General features: G+C 37.7%; 1 protein-coding gene and 1 long non-coding RNA gene across 2 annotated transcripts in view; one reads left to right on the forward strand and one right to left on the reverse strand.

The window, feature by feature from the left end:
* EPYC (epiphycan) overlaps positions 1-19100 on the forward strand; it is a 35964-nt gene extending 16864 nt beyond the window's left edge. The window contains exons 3-7 of the mRNA XM_045780030.2: positions 6338-6509; positions 11498-11656; positions 12513-12715; positions 13982-14077; positions 18149-19100. Of these exons, the coding sequence (XP_045635986.1) occupies positions 6338-6509; positions 11498-11656; positions 12513-12715; positions 13982-14077; positions 18149-18319 (801 nt within the window). The 3' untranslated portion in view covers positions 18320-19100. The remainder of the gene's footprint in view (positions 1-6337; positions 6510-11497; positions 11657-12512; positions 12716-13981; positions 14078-18148) is intronic.
* Positions 1-25039, reverse strand: LOC123780857 (uncharacterized). Its single transcript, XR_006776534.2, has 5 exons — positions 24936-25039; positions 21813-21908; positions 10960-11036; positions 4103-4708; positions 1-1699 (listed from the first exon to the last, which is right to left on the reverse strand). It is a non-coding gene; the product is annotated as an uncharacterized LOC123780857 (long non-coding RNA).

Consider the following 25039-nt stretch of genomic DNA (forward strand, 5'->3'; position numbering starts at 1 on the left):
TATTATTTTTTTTTTGTAAAGTCAGTGATACGTGCTAGGTAAATCAACCCATAAAAGCATTAAAAAATAGTTCCCTCAGTATGAATAAGAAATGGATAAGAAAACAAAAATTGAAAAGATGTATATTAGGACAAGTTACATCAGCAAACAATCCCCAAATCCCAATGGCTCTACACAATAAAAATTTGTATCTTGCTGACATGACTGTCCAACGCAGGTCAACAGGTTACAGTCTTCCAAGTAGTTATTCAGGGATTCAAACTTCTTTCATGCTAGAACTTCACCATCTTTACCTTGGGACTTCAAGGTCACACTGGTATCTTCTGTTGACAGATTGAGAAAGTATCCTTGCTCCTCACTAATTTGGACCAGATTTGCTGCATGACTTCCTTTTGCATTCAGTTGGCTAAAACTAGCCACATGACCTAAGCCACATTCAAAGAAAGTGGAAAATGTACTTGAGCTGAATGCCCAGGAGGAAAATGAAACTGTGGTGAATACATAGAACTGTCTTAGCCATCATGTTCAACCAGACTAAAGTTTCATTCTGACATAATACTTCTTTCTCACAAAAGTGAGAAATATAATAAATGCTACTTGAATTTTACAATCCACCCACATCGATGTTATATGATATTTTTCATACTTGTCAATATCAGGGGAAGACTGGATGACTGTCAAGTGCTCCCACAGGGCAACATGCCTTGGTATGGTCTTCAGCCTATAGGATCAGCAATTGACTAACATTATCAGTGATGATCAAATCAGATTGTAGGTTGATGAAGGATGCCAAAGCAAAAATTAGATGAGGCTTAAAATTTGTTCGACAAAGTCCATTTATGAATTTATCATGGGAAGGCATTTCCGCGTGATGATAAGGCTCATTTCCATGATCCAGAATCCCTCTTTCTCAGAATGCAGGTAACTAAGAAGCTAGATTATTCAGCAGACATTTATTTGGCTGAGTACAGAATCAAAATTAAGTAAATTAAGGCAGTCTTGTGGCAGCTCTAATTAGATTCAAATCCTGGCCTTACTACTTAGAAATCATGTAACCTCTGACAATTTACCCATCCCTGGTCTCAGTTTACAAATCTATTAATGTGCACAATACTGCACCTGCTACATGAGTTCTTCTGATAATTACATGTAACTCAATGGAAAGGACATGCCGTCTCTCACACAGTGAATATTCAATCCATGCTAGTTATTTTCATCTAGCCCCTGAGGAGAGTCAATAAAACTTCTTTTGATACCAGAGATGATCTCTTCAGTGACTTTTGTGTATATTCAACAAATTTAATATTTCTCTCCTCCAAACAATGTTGGCCACAATAATAAGCCATTCTTTCCTGAACTTGAATTTTTTTCAGGCTGCCACCCTCTTCATTTCATTTTTTCTTTCCTTAGCTGTACTATTACCACTGGTAAGTCAAGAGTCAGGAAGCTGCTCCCAAACACTTTTCTTGTGCATTTTTAAGGTCAGTTTTGTAACATGAGAACAATCTAAAGTCACTTCAATTTCTTGGGATGGAGACCTCACTGTGACTCTATCCCAGACCCTATTAATATTTACACAAAAATCTGCATTAATTTTTGTATGCTAAAAGGAACAATTATATCTTCATCCTTAAGTGAATATCAATGAGTCAACGAGGATCTCAGTGTATACATGCTTTTTCTTCATGGATTTACTGTGCTGTTAAAAAATAGAATAAAATAAGATTGGGGAAAGAAAGATGAGGAATGGAATGAACTCCAAGCAGAACAACTCATACATGCAAATGTCTTCTAGAACAAGGAGCATAAGAAATTAAAGATGGCCAGTGCAGCAGAAGAGCACGTGGATATGAAATGGAGGAAGGGGACACCGGACAGGCCAAGCCATGCAAGACCTTGTAGTCAAAGAGTTTTGAATTTAATACTAATAGCAAATATAAAATAAAAATAGCAAATATAAAAATAGCAAATAATAACAGCAAATTTCCACGGCACTTAGTATACGTATTAACGTTTTCATCCTAACACAGATATACTATCTACTGTATATACCAGGATTTCGCAGATAGAGAAACGGACGCTCAGGAGATAAAGTAACTCCCCCAAGGTCTCAGAGGTAGGCTAGAGTCAAGCTCACCTCCTCTAAGCCAATCTGTTTCCGGGCTTCTGCAAGGCCACTGTTCTTGTGGCTATTAAGAAAAATAAAAATCCATTTAAGGATTTTAAGCAGAGGTTGACATGATCAGCTTTGTCTTTTAAGAGCTTATTCTCATTACAGAGTGAATACATAAAGGAGAAGGTGCCAACTCCCTGTGAGTAGACTATTGTTGTATTCCCAGCAAGACAGGGTAGTGACTTAGATTATGGTGATGGTGGTGGACACAGGAGGAAAAAAGAAAGTATTGATAGATGTTTGAAAATAATACTGACAGATAAAATGGACATAATGATCACAATTTAAGTGTAATGCCTGGCACATTCATTCTGGTTGATTAGATAATTATAAAGACTGGCAAATCTTCCATCATTTACAATTTCACCCTTTCATTCAGTGATCTTTGCATTCATTCACGAGGGTAGGAATCCAATCTAGGTATCATGAAGTCTTTCTGTTCTGCATATGTGATATTTTCATTAAGTTCCTCATTAGAAATTTAGCTGCAGATTAAGTGCTGAGATCAAAAGATATCAAAATATTAGGAAAAAACCACACATTATGTTTTATTAGTTGAAACACATTCTTAGCAGCAGCATATGGCTTGGGATCATCCTTAACAGGTATAAGGAGACTATTCAAGAAGAAATCAGTACTGACAGGGTTCCCTGGCAGAGGGGAGGAAGGCAGTCAGGACGAAGTATGACTGTTGTTTCCAAACGCACTATTTTTTTCATATTTTTACTCTGAAATCAAGACAAACATTAAGTAGACCCAGTGGTGGCAATATGGTCCTACGGGTCATTCAGATGTGCTTTTGCTAAGAGATAAATGGATTTGACTAAAATTATTTATAACTAAATGTTACCACTTAAAATGGTACTGTGTACTTTCATAGAAAGATTTTCTGTGGATAACTCTTCTGATTATTGGAGAATGAAAGTCTCAAATCTCTTGCAGGATTTTTAAACGATATAAATATTGCTGGTAAAGTCTCAGTACACGCCATCTGCAGCAAGAAAGGTAACCGAATCACTTTCGACTGAGAGACCTGATGTCTCCAGGGAGCAGAGGCTTCATCTAAGACACCTGAGGGTCATGTCAGGTCCTTTTTCCCTGAGAGTGTACTGGGGTGCTGGATTACTCTCATGCAGTCAAGGCTGTGGGGGTGCAGAGGCCGAGGCAGGCCTGATGACTCTTCTTGGCACTATTATCGCTCTAAGCTGACATCTGCAACATTTCACTCTACCAGGGTCACTGTCTGTGGGCTATGCATGTGTCATCTCTGGTACAGACGTACTCTTTCACAGGCATGGAATGTACGCCTAAATACAGTCCACCATGACATAAACTATCTAGCTCTGAAGCCCAGTTAAAAGGGGATGGAAAGGGACAACTTACTACAAACCAGTCAACTCAGAGATGTGCCCTACTGGTCCTATGTCAGGAGGATATGCAAACACAGGGATGGCTAAGTCCAAGGCCATAGGCGGGAGGGATCCTTTGTATTTAGCATGTTTTTAAAATTCAGGTAAATATAATAAAAAGGTTAAAACAATTTAGTAGGGAAGAGGTCAGAGTAAAAGAAGGTAAAAGGAAAAATAATGGAGGAAAATTCCAGAAGGATGAATATTTATATCAGAGCCTCGGTTATATTTGCATTTGAGGGTTGCCAGTTGTAGCCTGAGAAAAAGGGGCAGGGAGTTTTCTGGCCATTTGTGTTTATTCCCAAATTTCGGTCTCTGTAGCGTAAGCCTACAAGTCAGCCACATGGACAGCCAGGTCCTCATGCTCCTCTGGCTTCCTTTCTTTGCATGCATTGCCTCACAACTTCATATTGCAGTATGGAAATTGTTAAAAGAAGAAGAAGAAGAAAAAAAAGACAGGAGCCTCAACCATTTCTATTCAATAGTGAGAATAAATGTGTCTGCAACGAGAACAGCTTACCAGGAACAGCACTTTGAGTTTATAGTTCTGGGATTTTGCTGAGCCGAAAAAGCATTCCTCTCCCTTGGTCTTCAAATTGTCCAGCATTCACATTTTATTAGCGAGTAAGCATGAACAAAACAGGTTCTGATAAGCACAAAAGCTGTTTTTGCCTCATTATATTGGATGACAAGTGAGATCTTACAGCTTCACGTCAGATCAGTGGAAAAACAATTATCCGTAGAAAGTATGTGCAAACATTTTTCCTGCAAAGCTAAAGATTCAAGGCGACGTGTCTGGAATGTGCTTCTCCCTTTAGGCTACCTCCATTCCATGAAACATCTGTCTCAATTTCCGCTCTTCCTGGAGCCTCCTTTTGGTCTCTGCAGGTCTATTCCTTCTAAATCTGCTTCATTCTGATCCTGCAGCTGGAAACCATATGTCTCCCTGTTTAAGGAAGTGTGCCCCATCTTCTCGAGTGCAGATTTCTGGCCAGGTTTTACAATATCTTCACGTACGGCTTCCTGATGCACCAAATACAGTATGAGCGGCTTTTGGTTTGATTTCCTGCTTTAGGTGCATTTAAAGTGAGCACCAACCCATTTGTGATTCTTATCAGTAAAATCTCTAAAATGAAATATAAAGCTGTGAATTAGATACACTTTGGACAAGCAGTTTTTAAATTATATTTAATAAGTACTTGTTGATCACCTATTATGCTACAGCCTCGAGTTACAAAGATAAAACATATAACTTAGAGTGTACCATCTAGGGGGCTTGGATAGGCAGAAAACTGACAGGGTCATTTCAATACAGTGTCGGAAGGGAGGAAATGGGGAGACTCTACAGAAACATAGAAAGAAATACAATTCTGAACTGACAAGAGTTTAGTGTTCCTTTAAAAGGATAATTTTCATTTGTGAAGCATTGTATTCAAATTTATTAAAAATGATATTAAATAATAAATGTAGCTTTAAAATATTGTGATTATCTAAAACATCTATCTAAAGTACTCAGAAAATATCTAGCCTAGTTATGTACTTATTTTACACATAAAAGTAACACTGTGCATGTCATTTTGACATTAAATAATTAGAAGGTAATTTGTGTATTTTTTTGCTTGTTTAATAAATGCAAATAAAGACGGGTGGGAAGGATCAAGCAGCCCTATCAGGGTGGTAAAAGAAGAATCTGGGATTTCTAGGGATGCCACGAAGATAGTACGTCCCCAAAAGTGGGTGCTGCATGTTGCCAACAAACTGTCTTGAGCAGATTTCCTGCCTAAAGTGACAAGGTTGTCAGGGAGGTAGACATTTATTAAGTAATACAGAGGAAAAGAGACTGAGGCATGGTAAGGGATTTGAGAATAAGCAGTTATTCTAAATGCAAACAGTGTTCTTAAGAGCAGTTACTCATTACCTAAAATATGCAAGAAGAGAAAACCAAGTATAATCCAAGATACAATCCCTAAAAAAATATTTGAGCATTTTTTCGATTTTAATAAGTTCCCTCCATTGTCAAAGCTCTCAAAAACGTCAATGTAATAAACCCAAATAGTGTTGGTAATACTTGTTACTCAAAATAATATTGAAAGTACATGAGAAAGGGCACATCATAATCTAATCATATAGTTTTCATATCTCCCTATATATTTTTCTTTCAGCAGAAAGGATACTTTACAGTAAAACAATTGGAAGAAGTGTAAATTATAAAAAAAAACAAAAACAAAAACAAAAAGCAAACCCAGAATACTTGAATCTAGGAAACCAAGGATTAAAAGGGCTGGAATATACACCTTAATTTCTTAATGGTTGTTATCGTCAAAGGAAATGGAATCAGGGCCTCAGGGTGAAGGGGACTTCGGGAATTTATTCTGCAAACTTCTGGATTATTTTGTATCTTCCACAACAATAATGCATTCTTGCAATGCTATGTATTTAGAAAACAATAAATGAGGTTTTTAAAACATGAATAAACATGTAAGAATGTTTGAAAGAGCAAGATGACTAAAAAAAAACCCCAAAAAACCATGGGCATTGGAAATTATTACGAAGATTTGAGAAGCAAAATTAATTAAAACCAGCAACAGTAACTAGAACCACATGTGCTCAGCCAGGCGAGCTGGCCCAGCAGCGTTGAACTTCAGAACACTAGCGACCTCTTGTGGCAAAAATGGATACTTTTAAAATTTGTGTCCCTGCCTCATAGGACGGGTGATTAAGAAGGTTGCCTGATGAAATTTTGTTTCTTTTTCAGATTGAAATAGCCACAGTGATGCCTTCTGGGAACAGAGAGCTCCTTACCCCACCCCCACCTCCAGAGGAGGCTGAAGAGGAGGATGAGGAGGAGTCCACCCCCAGACTGATCGATGGCTCGTCTCCGCAGGAGCCTGAATTCACCAGGGTTCTGGGCCCACACACCAATGAAGGTCAGGTCTATCAAGGCTGATCTGAATTAAGTCCACTTGGTCATACCTCAAAGCTGCCAAACTCCAATGCCACAGGCAACCCACATGACCCACAGGGAAAGTTTTGCCATAGGCTGGGTTTGAAGCAGGAGACACACATGTATTTTGTATTCAAATACAAAGCAGTTTTAATAATTCAGCTTTGGCATGATGGAAATGATCAAATAACCAAAGATTTGGGGGAAAATATTTATCTAGCATCATCACTCCAAACCTTTGTGGTGGAATGCATTTCTAGAACAAAGAATCCACTACCCTACGAGCAAGATGAGAGATTTCTGTGTCTGACAGAGCGGGCCACAGCAGTTCAGGGTGATAGGTAATGCTGGCGGACTGTGATGACGCAGCAGTAGTAATAGTCTACACTGACTGGACACAGACTCTCTGTGGGTCACAATCCTCACCTCACATTCTCTCATGTGACTACTACAACCTGTGTGTGAAGGTCTCAGGTCTTTCCTACTGAGGAAACTAGCTCAAAAATGGTAGGAACTTGTCAGAGATCACACAGCTGTTAGTTTCACTCACTGGGTTGAAAGCGAGCCTGTTCTGATTCTTGTCTGTGTACTTATGGGAACATGGGTCTCTTCTCATTCAGTCCTTGGGAGCAGCCGAGTGGAAAGCATTCCGTAACACCGGACTCCATCCTGTACAGCCTGAAGGTGGTCTAAACCACAGTCTCTTAGTTAATGAGAAAGAGTTCCTGATGCTCAATATGATTCTATGATCTGTCTATATTCCTTGTTAGAATTTGTCCGTGTCATCCTTGGGGGCACCGGACGGACTCACACCAGACGGCTTTCCCACACGGAGAATGGCATAGCAAGGGGGTATAGAACAATGAGTGGAATTCCTACTGCAAAGGTTTATGAGTATAGAGTTGGAGTGTCTCTGTACTCTAAGTTCTGGAGATACAAAACTTAACTTAAAATGACTACTGTTCTCATGGATATTTTTGTCTAGTACAGGGAGACAGGCAGGCAAATGCAGAGGAAATAATGTGCTCCACGGAATACGACAAAACCCTGTACAGAACACACTGAGAGAATCAAAGAGAGGGATGACATTCAAATCCCAGCTTTGGGACTTGCTGGACACACAATTTGGAGCAAAGTAATCAATACTTTTTGCCTTAGTTTCCTCATCTAAAATAGGGGATAATAAATAATAGATCTTACTTCACAGAATCGTCGTAAGGATTAAATGAATGAATTTAGTGCCTGACCCATAGTAAACATAATAAATGTTAGTTATTCTCATGACTCTATTATTGATAAAAGAGTCTTTTTTTTTTTACCCTCGACAAATGTTTCAGCGTACAGTAGTCTTGTTAACTCTGGGCATTGTGTTGTACAGCTGATCTCCAGAACTTAATTATTTTGCATAACTGAAACTTGTCACCTGTTGCCCAACAACTCCCCTCCCCCGTTGCTCCCCATCCAGCCCCGCCCGTAACCCCCATCTACTCTCTGCATCTACCAGTTTTTAACTGTTCACCAATAAGTAATATAAAAAGTTGTCTTTTGTACAATGCTATGTAAATGCCAACCACTAAAGTGTTTTATGCATATGAACTCTTTGAGGAGTCGGAATGATATTACATACGAGGTATTGTTACTTCCACTTTACAAATAGGAAAACTAAAACCCCAACCTAGTGTAAAAGTTGTCCAAGATCTTGGAGGTGGTACATAGCAGAGCTGAAATGCAAATGGAGACCACTAAACCCTAAGCCAGTATCTCTAATGAATACATTATATTCTTTCCACACAGTTAACACTCTATGGAGTAGAACACTCTGCAAATAAAACCAAGAAGAGACACATACAATAGAAGGAAATGTAAGTGCCCAGAAGAAAGTTTCCAGTAGGGAAATTAAATATATCTAGAACATTACTTACTTTTAAGAAATTTCGGATCCATCAAAAGTTGACTGATCTGGCATCATTACCTATACTCAGGTCTTTCAGCCAAGCCAAGGAACAACAGAAAAACATAGTGCCCATTTTTTTCAAAAGCTTTAGTCAAAATTATGGCTCAAGAATGTCAGCTTTGAAATCATATAAAAAAATCTATAACTTTAGGAAAAAAAAGTTATCTCCAAACTAGTCTGAGGGTGAGAAATGAAGTTAATTAAAACTTTAATTCACATTTTAATTTCCACAGATGAAGCATCACCAGAAATTTTAAACTTTAAAATTAAATAAAATCTTATCTATTCATCAAAGTTAAATAGCTTGGAAAGAAATATTTAGAGCATTAGTAATCAAAATATCATATATTTTTACTATTAATAATAAAAACAACATTCCGAAGCCATATAAAGTAGACTTGGGTTATGAGTGGAAAAAAGAGAATTAAACGATAACTGGTGTGAATATATTATTATAAATTACCCTAAGCAGCTACTGCTAAATTAGCAAAGTCTTGAATATATAGAAGAATCAAATGCCTTACTTTTTAAAAATTTTGTAAGTGGCAAATATTAATTTATAATGATTTGAAAAATTGGCAAGTGTTAAATGCTTTACAGCTTCCCCTTAAATTGTCTTTCCTAGATTTCCAGTCTTAAAATAGTTTTCATTACCCAAGCTATTATTGTAAATAACTGTCCTACTTAATGACAGCAAAAAGACCTCAGTAGGTGCATTACTAGTTCTTTTTTTTTTTTTAAGATTTTATTTATTTATTTGACAGAGAGAGAGACAGCCAGCGAGAGAGGGAACACAAGCAGGGGGAGTGGGAGAGGAAGAAGCAGGCTCCCAGCATAGGAGCCTGATATGGGGCTCGATCCCAGAACACCGGGATCACACCCTGAGCCGAAGGCAGACGCTTAACGACTGAGCCACCCAGGCGCCCCCATTACTAGTTCTTGATCACAAACTACAAATGGATCCTTCCACTCAGGCAACCAAGTGTCTGGTTTGCCTGGAGCGAGGGGTCCCACTGTGGGGAATTTTCAAGGCTAAAACTAGGAAAGTCCCAGTGAAATTGGGGTGAACGGACTAAGAGCAATCACGAGAAAGTCCTTCCATCATTCCATCTAGTTTCTTTCTTGACTGTTTCACATCCTTTGTTCATCTCACATCTTACATCCTTCTTCTCCTCCTCCCTCTACTCCTCGAGCTCCTCAGAGAGCTGAGCCTCCCATTCCACAGAGGAAAGACAATCTTCTGGTCAGCAGCTTTTCAGTCTTTCTGCTTTCAGATGTCATCTTTACCTGCATGGACATGTATGCACCTTATCTCCCTCTCCTTAGCCTGTTACAACAGACCAACTGTCTGTCCTCTCACATGTAGGATGCTTCCGGTCCCACTTCCTCCTGCCCTCTCAGGATCCTTTTGATATTCAACTTCTCCTACTTTGGATCTTTTTCGTCAAATTTTTCCTGCTTCAGTCAATTTACACACCGCAAATGTATCTGCTTATACCTATCACCATCTCTCTCTCTCCTTCTTCACGAACATCTCAATAGCATTGTCTGTATTTGCTGTAACTACTTCTGCCCCCCCCCCAGTCCCTCCTCAGTTGGCTGTTAATCTGGCTTCCAGCCCCATCACTCCGCAGTTCTTACCGAAGTAGCCTATAACCATCACAATGACTAATCCAAGAGATATTCTCATTTCTTAACTTACCCAAACATCTCAGCAGCCTTAGAATGTTTTCTATTCCCTTTTCCTTCAAACCCTTTCTCTCCATCTGGCCTCCATAACATTTCCCCATTCTCTTTTCCTCCTTTCCTTCTGGTCATTGCTCTTCTATCTTCCTTGGAAGCTTGCTGTCCTCTGCAGCACCACCGAACAGAGAGAGAAGGAGGTGTACGTGTGCGCGTGCACGTGATAGAGACAGACCAATACGTTGACATATAATCCAACCTCACAAATATCTTTTGGATCTGTTGCCTTCTCGACATGTCACCATGACCCCAGCCAAGCAACTATCATCTTTTACCCAGATAACAACTTATCTCCACTCTGTCCCCTTGCCCTCCCTCAGTCTTCTACACACCTTCAAGCAGAGTGATTTCTTAATATGCAAATCTGATCAGGCAATACCCTGCCCATCCTTAGGATAAGGAACAAAACCTGTCGTAACACAGCCGATGAGGCTTCCGTATGGTATGTCCCATACATTTCAATGCTCTCTGTGCTGTAGCCGCATGGACCATCTTTCAGTCCATCCAAAGTGAGGGGCCTTGGCACATGCTGCTTCCTCTGCCTGTACACTTCACTCCCAGTGTGAAGTGCGTGGTCAACTCCTGCTGTTTTTGCAGATCTCAACTCGGTTATCACCTTCTCAGAGAACCATGACTGTCAGACTGAGTCGAACTCCCCCTATTTTATGCTCATCTATTTCATGACATTTTGCACAGTCATCATTTTATTTGTGTGATTCACGTTTATCTTACTTACATAGAAGATCATAAAATAGAATTGTGTCTCCTCTTTGTGGTCCTCACTGTTTCACCAGCTAGCACAGTGTCATTTACCTAGAAAGGATTCCATAATTACATATTGAGTGAATTCATATTAATGATCATTACCCTATCTTTCTCTTGAAGCAGATTGTTTCAGTGGGGTGTTTAAATATTGAATCAAAGACCTAATAAAAATATTATGTGTGCTGTTTCAACTTTACAAAAACCACAGTCTTAATAGTTACATTTGAAAAGAGAATTTCTAATAAGGATAAAAGCAACATCCACACTGTATCCACTCGGTAATTTAAAATAAAATTGAAAACCGTACAAAGAATATACTAATTATTGTGGCTGCTTTAATTGGTACATTTGACTTTAATTTCCATTTATAGAAAACTATGTGAGAAAATATGAAATATAGCAGGATGGTCTGCATGAGACTGTAAACTCATTTAACAAACATCTAATCACATTATTTCTTAGAAATTGCTTTTGTTACTTACATATAATTATTTGCCTCTACCTTTTAGACTTTCCAACTTGCCTTCTGTGTACATGTATACGCACCACCGTATACTGTGATGACCATGAACTTGATGCCATCCCTCCACTGCCCAAGAACACCGCTTATTTCTATTCCCGCTTCAACAGAATTAAAAAGATCAACAAAAATGACTTTGCAAGCCTAAGTATGGATGACAGCACCAATATCCTTGTCTTCTTTACACACCTTCCTAAAATTGTTACACTATAAAATGCTGGTATTAAATATAAAACCTGATTATGAAAGTATGGCTCATAAATCAACTATTTTTTCTTATTTAAATATTTGAAGGTTTGCTTTAATTATGTGAAAAAATGATGAAGAGCTAAAGGTCATTATGAAACTATATAGTTGATATTTTCAAATACAATATTTTCAAGAAATAGGATCATAAATATGTATATTTTATAAGCTAGAACTCATTATCATGTCATGACATTGAGTAAAATGTCATGGTCATATATTTCCTAGGATTTGGGCTGTTTGAATAGACTTCCATTAAAGCACAATTGCTTTATGATTGATGCATACAAGCCTACAATCTGAATTCATAATTGTTGCCAACTTAGAAGAATTTTGGTACTTGTCTTTATAAAGTGTTTCAATCATTAGAAAATTTCTTTTTAATGCCTTTGTATTTTAATGCTAATGTATCTATAACTGTTAGAAAATATAGCAATCTGTCATCACCGAGGAAAACCTTTTATACAGCAAAATCTAGACAAAGCTTACAAAGAATGTAGGGAAAAGACCAGTTATTTTAAATATAATATGTCAATACCTTTGTTAAAATTATGCCTTCTTACAAGTACATAAATATGTATAGTATTGGGTGGAAACAAATTTTTATATAAAGTAGTTAGAAATGATTACTTCATTGTCTACTGCTAATTAACTTCATATTCATATTTGCTTTCATGTGGGAGAATTTATCTTCATATTTTTACGTGAGCAAAACATAGTCAAGAGTTTTTAACTACTTCCTTCATTTTTCCTTCTAGATGATTTAAGAAGGATCGATCTGACATCAAATCTAATATCCGAGATTGATGAGGATGCATTCAGAAAGCTACCTCACCTCCGGGAGCTGGTCCTGCGTGACAATAAAATAAGGCAGCTCCCGGAACTGCCAAGCGCTTTGACGTTTATCGATATCAGCCACAATAGGCTGGGAAGGAAAGGAATAAAGCAAGAAGCGTTTAAAGTGAGTTTTAAGTTTGGATATGGAAGACTCATCCTTCCATCCCATGTGCCATCAATGACTAGCATTTTTATTTCCATAAGGAGATTCAATTTGATGAGGTTTTTACCTCCTAAAATAAACTATACAATACAATTTATCAAACTTCTGGGAAATACTGCATTTTGGTAAGTCCTGAGGCTGGCCGAGCAAGAAGAGAGGGCAGAGAGAGCCTGTGTAAGGAGTGCAGGGCTCCCTGGAACACGAGGCTCTAAGGAGTGCCTGGAAATGGTGTCAGCCAGACAATTTGTATTTCCCAAGAACTGCACTCAAGGCGAATATTTTATAAGGCTTAAAGGAGGACTACTTGTGCAGGGTGTGGGTGGTGCCTTGACGTAGAAGCCTTTCAAATTACCCTGCAAAGAAGATGGATTCTGTCAATCTTAGAAATTTTGTTTTCTAAGTGAAGAGAGCGCGTGTGGGGCTAAACGGTCTTCCTAGAGTAACAGCATAGAGTAAGAGAACACTCACCAACCAGCTTTCTTACCCACTCTTACTGTATTCCAGCGGCTCTTCTAAATCTCCGTTAAACAAATTTAAAATCCTGTTTGAAGGGACACAGGGAGAGTGCAGGGGGCTGTGAGGACCCATTAGCACTGAGCAATGGCAGAAGTCCTGTCTCTCCACCAGCTCTCCTGTAACCCTGGTAGGCGAGGGAGCTAGGACACCTCAGTGTAGCCTGCCAGGGGTCAAAGTTCAGTCTCCCCATTCAGCTTTTGTTGGGCGGTGGTGAGTCAGGGTTTGTTCTGTGGTGTTTGGCTAGTGTAGACCTGTTACTGTCTAAATGTTTTTTCGTCTTGCTAGGCTGCCCTTTTCCTGGTACTTGTACTAGAGAGAACAGGATTTTGTTGGACAGAAATTCTCTTTTCTCTGTCCCTGTAACACAAAGGCCGTTCTTCGTTTGCCTTACCCAAATCCCCAAAATCCTGTGCAGAATGTCTTCCATGGGAAGACACTGCCTTGCTTAAACTGAGAAAGTGAGAGTGAAAAGCAAGGTTCTGTGTAGAGATTGAGAAGCACTTTACTTTTTCATCAAGAGATATTTGCGTACAGTTAATTCTTCCAAAACTCATTTGAATTGTGAAGTAACCTGGTGATTTGCTTCATCTTTGCAAAACAAGACCTTGGGAGGCATGTATTATTTTACAAATAGTTGTGTGAACAGGGAATGTAAAATACAACTGTGGCTCCGTTAATTTCCACTAAGTCCTACATCTGCAATGTTTACAGGACATGTACGATCTCCATCACCTCTACCTCACCGATAACAATCTGGACCACATCCCTCTGCCACTCCCAGAAAACCTACGGGCCCTTCACCTCCAGGTAGGCTTCCACCAGTAAGGTATGCCCAACAGCCCCATGGAAAACAAAAGCAAAGAGGAGGAAGTCAGGACACGAAACCTGTTCATAATGGCCTGTTGACACACTGTCACCATTTTTCTTCTTTTTCTCCTCTCATTCACTCTGTCTCGATCAGAGTGCAAGGTCTTTGTACATTCCTGCCTCTGTCTGTATTGACTTACTGATGATAACCTTAGTCTTTAAAGAGTTTCAGTCTTTGTCAAATTACAATGCATCTTTCTGGCACCCAAAATTACTTTTGAAAAAAAAAAAACAAAAAACAAAACTGAAAGCTTTATCTCCCGAAGAAATGTGTAAGAATTAGAAATGGAAGAGAAAGCAGGAGAAAGAAAAATCTAATTTAATTTCTAGCTTTCAAGAGAGGAAAAAAAATGTCAACTTTAGCTTTTAATTTTAGGTTTTATGTATTGAATTAAATTCAATCCTAGGGCATTCCTATTTGCTGAGAGATGACAGACTTCCATCATTCTGGATTAAGAAAATATGTTTCCAATGTGTTTTCTAATTCTGAATTAAATTTTATTACTATTGTCTATGATAATATTGACCCTACAAAGTAACTGCGTCTCTGATGTTGTATTCAAACACAATGTGCTTGTGTATACAATACAACATTAAAAAAAAAAAAAGTAATTGGTTTCAGATTGCCTATTTTAAGGTTTAGAAAGGCAGTAAGTGCACCCTTTAAAACATCTCTCGTTTCATGACCACCTCACCAATATCAAGTATATAGCTGTTTTTAATTTACTTTGTCTTCAATTTATTTTTTTAATGCTTATATAAAAATCCCCAATTTTGATTCATTTTAAAATGTTTGCCAAAATATAGTAATTAAGTATGAAGGCTCTGGCAGATTCCCTGGGCTGAAATTCTACTTCTAATAATATCTAAAAAATATTGGACAAAATATCTGAGCCTCCCCGCACCACAGTTTTAGTTTATAAAGTGAATAGTACAGTTATTGGAACATGATAAGTACTTACATGTAAGGCACAGTTATTATTAACAGCAGGTACCTATTACCTATCAAAGGGAGTAGTACAGCACATAGGCACTAAACCTTTTATTCTTCATGGACACTTTGTAATGTCCGTGACATTGAGGGTCAAGCCATCAGAAAGATATAATGATTATAAACATATATGCACCTAAAAATATACAATTATACACTCATATATATTGTTATTAATCATTATCACATTATTAGAATAATGATTATAAACAATATGCCTCAAAATGCATGAAGCATAAACTGTCAGAATTGAAAGAAGAAATAGACAATTCAACAATAAGTTGGATCTTCAATACTCCACTTTCAATAATAGATAGAACAACCAACCAGTTATAAGATCAACTAGGAAACAGTTCAAGAACACCTTAACAACACTAAAAATCAATTAGACTTAACAGTCGTCTACAGAACATTCTACCCAACAACAGCAAAATCTGCATGGTTCTCAAATGTTCAATGAACATTTTCCAGGATATGTCATATACTAGGCCACAAAATTAGCCACAACAAATTGAAAAGAATTGAAATCATTGTACTTTTTTGATTACAATGGAACTAAAATAGAAACAATCAAAAGAAAGAAGAGTCAACCTATAGAATGAAAGAAGATATCTCCAAACCATACATTTGGTAAAGGGTTAATATCAGAAATATGTAAAGAACTCAAATCACACAATAAAAAATTGATTAAAATATTGGTAAAAGACCTAAACTGACATTTCTCAAAACATACAACTGGCCAACAGGTATATGAAAGATGCTCAACAGCACTAATCATAAGGGAAATGCAAATCAAAAATCACAATGAGATGTCACCTCACAGAATAGCTACTATCAAAAACACCAAAGATAACAAGGTTGACAAGGTTGTGGGGAAAAAAAGAACGCTTGTGTACTATTGGTGAGAATGTTAGGGGGTACCGTCATTATAGAAAATGGTATGGAGGGGCGCCTGGGTGGCACAGCGGTTGAGCGTCTGCCTTCGGCTCAGGGCGTGATCCCAGCGTTATGGGATCGAGCCCCACATCAGGCTCCTCCGCTATGAGCCTGCTTCTTCCTCTCCCACTCCCCCTGCTTGTGTTCCCTCTCTCGCTGGCTGTCTCTATCTCTGTCAAATAAATAAATAAAATCTTTAAAAAAAAAAAAAAAGAAAATGGTATGGAGGTTCTTCAAAAAGTTCAATGAAACCACCATATGATCCAGCAATCCCACTTCTGAGTATATACCCAGGGGAAATGAAATCAGTATCTCAAAGAGACATCTGCACTCTCATGTTCACTGCAGCATTATTCACAATTGCCAAGATATGGAAGCAAACTAGGTGTCTATCAATGGATGAATGAATAAAGAAATTGTAGTATATGTATACAGTGGGATTTTATTCATTCTTTAAAAAAGAAAAAAATTCAAAGAAAAAAGAAAAATTTGGCTATTTGCAACAACGGGGGTGAGAACTTTATGCTAAGTGAAATAAGCCAGACACAAATGGGCACATATTGTAAGATCTCACTTTTATGTGGAATCTAAAAAGTTGAACTCAAAGAAGCAGAGAGTAGAATGGTGGTTGCCAGGACTTGGGGATTGGGGGGTATGGGAACATGTTAGTCAAAGAATATAAAGTTATATAATCAATATAAAGAATATAAAGTTATAAAATCAATATAAAATATCAATTATATTCAATACACTAGCCATGAACTAAACCATAATGAGATACCATTTCACATCCACTTGGTTGGCTAAAATAAAAAAGACAGATAATTACAAGTGTTGATTAGGATGTAGAGAAAATTGGAACACATACATTGTTGGTAAGATTCTAAAATGGTGCAGCTACTTTGGAAAAGTTTGACACATCCTTGGAATGTTAAACATAGAGTTACTATAAACCCGCAGTTCAACTCCCGGGTATATACCCAGGAGAACTGACAACATATATCAACACAAAACTTGTTCGCAAATGTTCACAGAAGCATTATTCATAAGAGCCAAAAGTAGAAAAAAATCCAAATTTCTATTAACTGATGAATGGATAAAAATGTGGTATACCCACATAATGGAATATTATCAGGCAATAAAACACGAAAGTACTGATACATGGTACAAAATACATAAACCTTGAAAATGCAATTCTAAATGAAAGAACCCAGTCACAGAAAATGATCCATGACTGCATGTACATAAAATATCTAAAATAGGAAAATCCATAAAAACAGAAAGTAGATTAGAAGTCACTGTGGGCTAAAGATAGGGGAAAATGGAGGAGCGGAGAATAATTGCTAATATCTATAGGGTTTAACATGTTCTAAACTTAAATTATGGTGGAAATATTCGTTAAAAAATTTAAAAAATTTAGTTAAGCTATGGTGATGGTTGTACAACTGTGGCTATCTTAAAAACCACTGAACTGTATACTTAAAATGAATGAATTTTATGGTATGTGAAATATACCCAATAAAGCTATTTTTAAATATGTATTTCTGGGCCCTGCTTATCTTCCTGATACTTGTTCACTTTCTCCCTCACTCTACTTCAGCCATATTGACTCTTTTCCCATTCTTGAACATTCCAAAGCAATTACTCAGATGGAACATGGTCTTCTCTCTCCCTGCAATGTTCCTGCCTTGGCTCTTTCCATGCCCGTGTGTTGTTATTCCATTCTCAGCTCCACTGCTCTCTCTTTAAGATAACTTTCCACAGTTACCATTCCTCCTTCGCAGTCCTCATCAGTTTTAGAAATAACTTTTTCTTTAAATTTGTTTTCTCACCTCCCTATCTTACATTTCTACTACTGAAGTACGAGCTTCATTAGGGCAAGCCTGTATCTACTTCGTGCTTCAGTGATTTAATCCCCATTGCCTAGAAAGTGCTCAAGGCATAATGATCCCATAACATGCATTTTTGGATAAGAGAAGGAACAAAAGAATTAAAATAGGGGTGAAACAAAATGGACTGTGTTATTAATCAGTAATAACCATATGTTATATTTTGCCTTATCATTTATTGCCCATCTCTTTTAGAATAACAACATTTTGGAGATGCATGAAGATACTTTCTGCAACGTTAAAAATTTGACTTATATTCGTAAGGCGCTAGAGGATATTCGACTGGATGGAAACCCTATCAACCTCAGCAAAACTCCCCAAGCGTACATGTGCCTACCTCGTTTGCCTATTGGAAGTCTTGTCTAATTTCAGATGACGGTTAGCATTATGATGCCCACTATCACGGAACAATTCTTACTGCTCTCTTCAAAAACAGAAACTCAGCATGATACTTTCAAACTGTGTTTTAAAAAATGATATGCAACTAAAAGTTTTAAGATAAGATGACAATTTAGCAAGTTAAACAAACACCAGGTGAGTCAGGAATAAAACCAAATGATGTACAGTAGAAGCAAAACTAAATGATAACAAACATTTCACAGATATTCTTGTAAATCACATGTAACTTGCAAGTTTTAAGAATTTATATCCCATATAATTTCAAATTAGGTCCATAATAAAGAAAAATAGAAAATGAACTCTTTAGGTATACTGCCAAGATTTAGAGGTTTTTAATTAAACTTTTCTATTCTTTTTTTTTTAACTACAGCATGCTTCTTTTTCCAAATTTATTAAAGAGAATGAAGGAGAGAATAAAATAATTTGAAATTTACAATGGCCTTGTGGGAAAATATTCATTATAATCACAACATGCAAATAATCATATCCAACAATATAGCACATAGCTTCAGTTTTTGAATAATAATATTATCAACCTAAAGATCTGACAACTCTTGCTTAAATGGCAATTTATTGGTATATCTCAGAAGATGGTGGTGTTGTAGGAGGACCCTAGGTTTGCCTCATCCCTGGAACGCAACTAGATAACTATCAAGTCATTCTAGTGGTATATTTCTGTGCCTGTGAACAAAATAAAATTTAGAAAATAGAAAATAGACGATGATATGATCACCACACGAGGGAAGAAGCTAAGGAATGTCTGTTAAGGAATGTTGATCTTCTGAAGTGTAATGATCACGATACACGCACATGGTTATAAACTGAAAAATGACAGCAGAATATACAATGAAAGGTGATTTTCCTTCCAGCTGCAAACCTCAAGTTCCACTCCCGAGAAATAACCAGGCCATGGTTTCTTGCATGCTTTTGTGAAAATTTCCATGAGAAACAAAAATTTGACCACAAGCAACTTCCCTTTTTTTAAGATTTATTTATTTATTTTAAAGAGAGAGAGAGAAAATGGGAAATTTTCTATTGCAGGGAAGAGTGAGTGTGAGCAGGCTGAGGAGCAGAGGGGGAGGGAGAAGGAGGGGAGGGATCTGGAGCAGACTCTGCACGACCATGGAGCCCAACCCGCGGGGCTCAGTGCAGGGCTCCATCTCACGACCCTGGGATTATGATCAGAGCCAGAACCAAGAGTCTTAGGCTTAACGGACTGAGCCCAGGTGCCCCAAGCAATTTCCCCTTTTTATACAAATACACATGTCCAGGTACTACACGCAGACACATCACCATTACGTATGCATCTATACGGGTAAACATGGATTTTTGAACACAAGAGATAATCGCTATTCTAAATCTTGCTTCTTTCACTTAAAAATACTTGACGATTTTTCCATACCAGCACATACAGCACTACTGACTCTGAAAAGCACATATCAGCCCATTACATAAATGCACATTTTTTTTGTATTTACACTAAAATTGCAAAGACTATCCTTGTGTAAACATAATTAGCTTTGTGTACATGTGAGAGTACATCTATTGATAAATTCATAGAACTGGAATTCTGGGTCAAAGACCATATTATTTTAAATTTTAATAAATATTACTAGATTGGCCTTCAAAGATGTTATACCCATTTACACTTTCACCAGCAATGTGGGAGAGTGCATGGTTCTCTACAACCTCACTAAAATGGTTTAATATCAAACTTTTTCATCATTGCATAATCTATTTCTGAATTAATCTATTAAAGTAAAAAAAGAGACAATTGGTAATAGAACACCTCTAATTTTTAAAAACATACAATATATATTTTTATTTTCAACTATCTCTTTCAGGCAAATATATTTCTTCATCTCTCTTATCTGAATTTTTCTCATTAATCTATATCATCTCTCAGATGCCATTATTAGTAGACACTGTAGCTAAATCCCGAATTTCTGTAGCGCAGCAATTGAAGAGAATTGTTCTCATGTTTCTCCACAGTAGATGCGTAAGCATTTCCTTGTTTCAGTTTAAAGTACAAATGCTGAGGGGCACCTGGGTGGCTCAGTCGCTTAAGTGCAAAGATACAGATGTAGTGAAAAGAAGGGGTAAATGCACCCCAATGTTCATAGCAGCAATGTCCACAGTAGCCAAACTGTGGAAGGAGGCAAGATGCCCTTCAACAGATGACTGGATTAAGAAGATGTGGTCCATATACATAATGGAATATTACTCAGCCACCAGAAAGGATGAATACCCACCATTTGCATTGACATGGATGGAACTGGAGGGGATTATGCTAAGTGAAGTAAGTCAAGCAGAGAAAGACAATCATCATATGGTTTCACTCATCTGTGGAACATAAGCAATAGCATGGAGGCCTACAGGGGAAGGGAGGGAAATCTGAAGGGGGAGAAATCAGAGAGGGAGATGAACCATGAAAGACTATGGACCCTGGGAAATGAACTGAGGGTCTCAGAAGTGAAAGGGTGGGGGGAGGAGGTAACAGGGTGATGGGTATTAAGGAGGGCACGTGTTGTGATGTGTACTGGGTGTTATATGTAACTAATGAATCACTGAACACTACATCAAAAACTAATGATGTACTATAAGTGGCTAACTAAACATAATAAAAAAATAAAGACTGCAACCTTAAAAAAAAAAGAAAAGAAAAGAAAAAGAAAAAAGCGTCTGCCTTTGGCTCAGGTCATGATCTCAGGGTCCTGGGATCCAGCCCCGCGTCAGGCTCCCTGCTCAATAGGGAGCCTGCTTCTCCCTCTCCCTGCCCCCCACTTGTTCTCTCTCTCTCTCCCCTCTCTCCTCTCTCAAATATATAAATAAAATCTTTAAAAAAATAAAGTACAAATGCTGATACATCTGTAATAATGAAAAATATCTATTAATTTCCTTGAGATCTATGGGGAAAACTAATCGTGCAATCATTTAATCGTAATTTGATTACCCAAAGTTATAAAACTTAAGGAAGAAAACCATCAACCCGTCATTATAAACCAGTGATATTGAGAAATGGACTTTTCATTTTGACTTTTTAGATATACTCCCTCATAAATACAGTATCGTGAATCAAACTAAAAGTAGAATTCTAATATTGGAACTCTGTTTAGTTTTCTATTACCGCCTTTAAAAAATTGGCACAAAATCAGCAGCTTATTATCTCTCAGTTTATGTAGGTCAAAAGTCCTTTGTGACTCAACTGGGTTCTCAGCTTAGGATTCCACAGGTGCCAAAGGCCGATAATAATTTTAGAGACCTATGAAAATGTCTTCATTTCTTTTAACATAAAAAAGCAAGATAATGATAATAACGACGATAATAAAAATAAATACGGAGTAATAAATCTAGCCTGGTTTATATTTATCCTTATTGCAACAAGTCATAAAATAGAATTTTTATTTTTATTTTTTTATGGGGGAAAGGGGTTCATGAAAAAGTCATAATGAGGCCTTACCCACAAGGACTTCACTGATGATCTTAGATCTCCCCGCCAATGGTCTAGAAACCACTTCTGTCCTCACAGCCGTCCATGAACACTGTTATTACAAAACTGGGGAGGGGGGGGGGTTGTAGCAAAAAGTGAAATGAAATAAAATACTGGGGTGAAAAGGGCATTATTATACAAACATATAGGGCCAACTGACATGTTCCCAGGCATTATGGCTTCCTACTCACAAGGCTACTCTGCAGATTTAATTCACCATGAATTCCAGAAGGACAAAGTGCTAAGATAGCCCTGAAAATGTGAAGATAACATTTTAATATTCCTTCTAAATGCATTCTATTTCAGGGGCCATTTCCAACACCTCCCATTCTTAATTGAAAGCTCGAATTCTAAAACTGATCCCTGATTAAATGCTGTATTTTTTTAAAGCCTTTTTTTTCTTCATTCAATTGTTACACATTTATTTTTCTCAAATATTACAGGTCGTTTATCACAGGGGGAGGCACTTCATTCTATTGCCCCATAATATAGTGTACTTTAAAATTATTTATAAACAAACATTTCCATGCTAATAATTCCTAATTAATCATTACTGACTACACATGTTTTTTAGATGTCATGACTACAATACGTTGGGTTAATTCTCTGAAAATCCTGAGTTATTAAAAGGTTAATAATATTTTCAAAGGTGATAGCAAATAATACCTGCACATAGTACTATTACGTGTGCAAATTTCCCATCCTTACTTCTCAAGTCTGCAGAAACTGTCTTTGTAGTTACCTCTTTACAGTTAATTTTCTCTTCATATTTACTTGAATGACATGAGAATTCATAAATGGAGAAGTGCCACAATATGATTCCCTGATGCACAACACACCTCACCAATTTTCCAACGAATCCCACAAGTTCCCACATTATCAAGAGAGAGCAATGAGTTAATTTCATCTCACTTACTGAAAAGCTGGAAAGGCTTAATACCTTGTAGTTAGCTTCTATGACCAACAGATGGCGCCTACCTCTTTGGTTTCAAATGACTGTACATGGATATCTTCAGGGTTGCAAAAGGCAAGTTTTTGAGTGTATAAAATGCATTCCATTTATTTTTTTCATATCCAATAGAACTTAATTGGTTACAAAGATGGATCTAAAAATATTTGTTGAATTTTATTTATCTGACCAAATATCTCAGGTATATCCAACTTCTCTCTAAAAAGTTGTATTTATAAGTTTAATTAGCTGAGGCTTGCTTTCTAAAAGCCAATTGAAAAATGCTAAAATCTACTAAATATACCCAATTACACTGCACCAGAATAAAGGGTAATTAATATTGGCAAACTGGAATAGTTTAAATATGCCATTCGTGATAAATATAAAAATGAAGTACCTAGCTTCTCATAGTTTGTTTTGTATACGGGGGGGGGGGGGGGGGGGGGGGCTCTCGCTGACTGAATTTTGAATGAGTTACTACCGCCATCAAGTGTTAGAATTCATCCTTTTCAATCCACACAAATGCACAAAAAATAAGTGTGCTTTCAACTTAACAGTATAGTGTCCTGCGGAACGTAAAGCACAGCGTAACCTATGCTGTCATATGACATTTAACGGAATTTCAAAATGATGCATGCCATTAAAATCTCATACTAAAGTTATAACTCGTTAATATGAAGGGGATATTTTACTCAACTTACCTGGTCTGTGTGGTGAACAGACTCTAACGTAATCCCCCAGTGAACTTCCCACTTCTTGGTATTCATGTCTTTGTGTAACCTTCTACCCTGGAATGCTGTAAGACCTGGGTCTTGCTTCTAACCAGTCGAATATGACAAAGACGGTGGATGTCACAAGCATCAGTGCCAAGCCCATACTATGATACATATGACGTGGGTGTGTGTGTGTGTGTGTGTGTGTATTCACTGTGCTAGGTAGCACTACGGAGATCTGCTTTGCTGACTTGATGGAATGAGCAGCGCTACCGAGAAAGCCCATGGTCAGGAAGTGAGATGGTCTCTAGGAATGGCTGTTGCCCCCCGGGACCTGTGGGTGCCCTCTAACTCTGGAGGCATCCTCCAGCCAACAGACTGCTAAAAGGCAGGGCCCTCCCTTACACAGTCACAAGGGAATAAATTCTGCTGATAACATTTTCCCAAATGGAGCACCCCAGATGAGAACCCAAGCCAGCCAGATGCCTTGACCATAGCCTGGTGAGACCCTGAGCAGAGGACCCGACTAAGCTACTCCTGGACCCCTAATAACGGAAAACTCTAAGATAACAAACATGTTATTTTAAGTAAGTTTGTGAGAATTTGTTACCCAGCAGTAGAAAACTAATACTACATATTAAAACACTTCATTTTGCAGTATTTAAAGAATATGGGCCAATTAAAAGATGTCTTTAAAAATTCCTTAATTGCGTTTCTGAAAGTTATGTTTAACAGGCTGTGGTGGTAATTTTCTTGGGTGATTTGCCAGCACAGGAACAATTTGGATTACAATGCCAATCTACTGTAAGAAACTAAAAATCATAAATCATAATTTTCTGCTTCTCTTAAGAATAGTAAGCATGGAGCAAGAACAAGACCATGTTAATGTTCTTTAATAAGGAGAATTAATATGAAATGCATGTCGCCATGGAAAAATTGTACAAAAACATTGTCTTTAACTGATGAGAATTCCACCACAGCAACATGGTTAGTTTCTGAAGTTCCCAATTAAAATCCAATATGTATACCACATATGTCCTCAGAAAAATAAATCTGGCGTATCAGCATTCCAGTTGGAATTAAGCGGAATAAGGAGAGAGTAACAGCCAAATGTGAGATTCTACATCCAGAAAGGGACACTGGGGGCTAAAAGTGTCAGCATTCTGCACTTTGAGTCAAGCAGGCTAGTCTCCAGCAAACCATAGAGCAAACAAAATTGAATGAAGCCTGTGGAGTCTACAGGTCCCAGGGCAATGGTTGGAGTCGTGATCCAAGAACCCCCACCCTGTTCTCAATTTTCAACCAGGAAGGCATAAATGGCCTTTGCAGGCTTCGGGGCTTTCCCACAGTTGCTTCTCTGGCATTTACTGGAGGCTTGCATAGACTCGGGTTCCCAGCGGGCAATGTTCCATTTTCCACAATTCCACTCACCACAGGAAAGCAATAAAAGGATATACTCTGGGATGGTTTTCTCTAGGATCCAGCCTGGTAGCTCATCCTCGATGTTTCTAAAAAGTGGGACAAGAAAAGGGCAC

This window comes from Ursus americanus, chromosome 17 (genome assembly GCF_024610735.1).
Source record: "Ursus americanus isolate L20-20 chromosome 17, mUrsAme1.1.p, whole genome shotgun sequence".
Taxonomy (NCBI): domain Eukaryota; kingdom Metazoa; phylum Chordata; class Mammalia; order Carnivora; family Ursidae; genus Ursus; species Ursus americanus.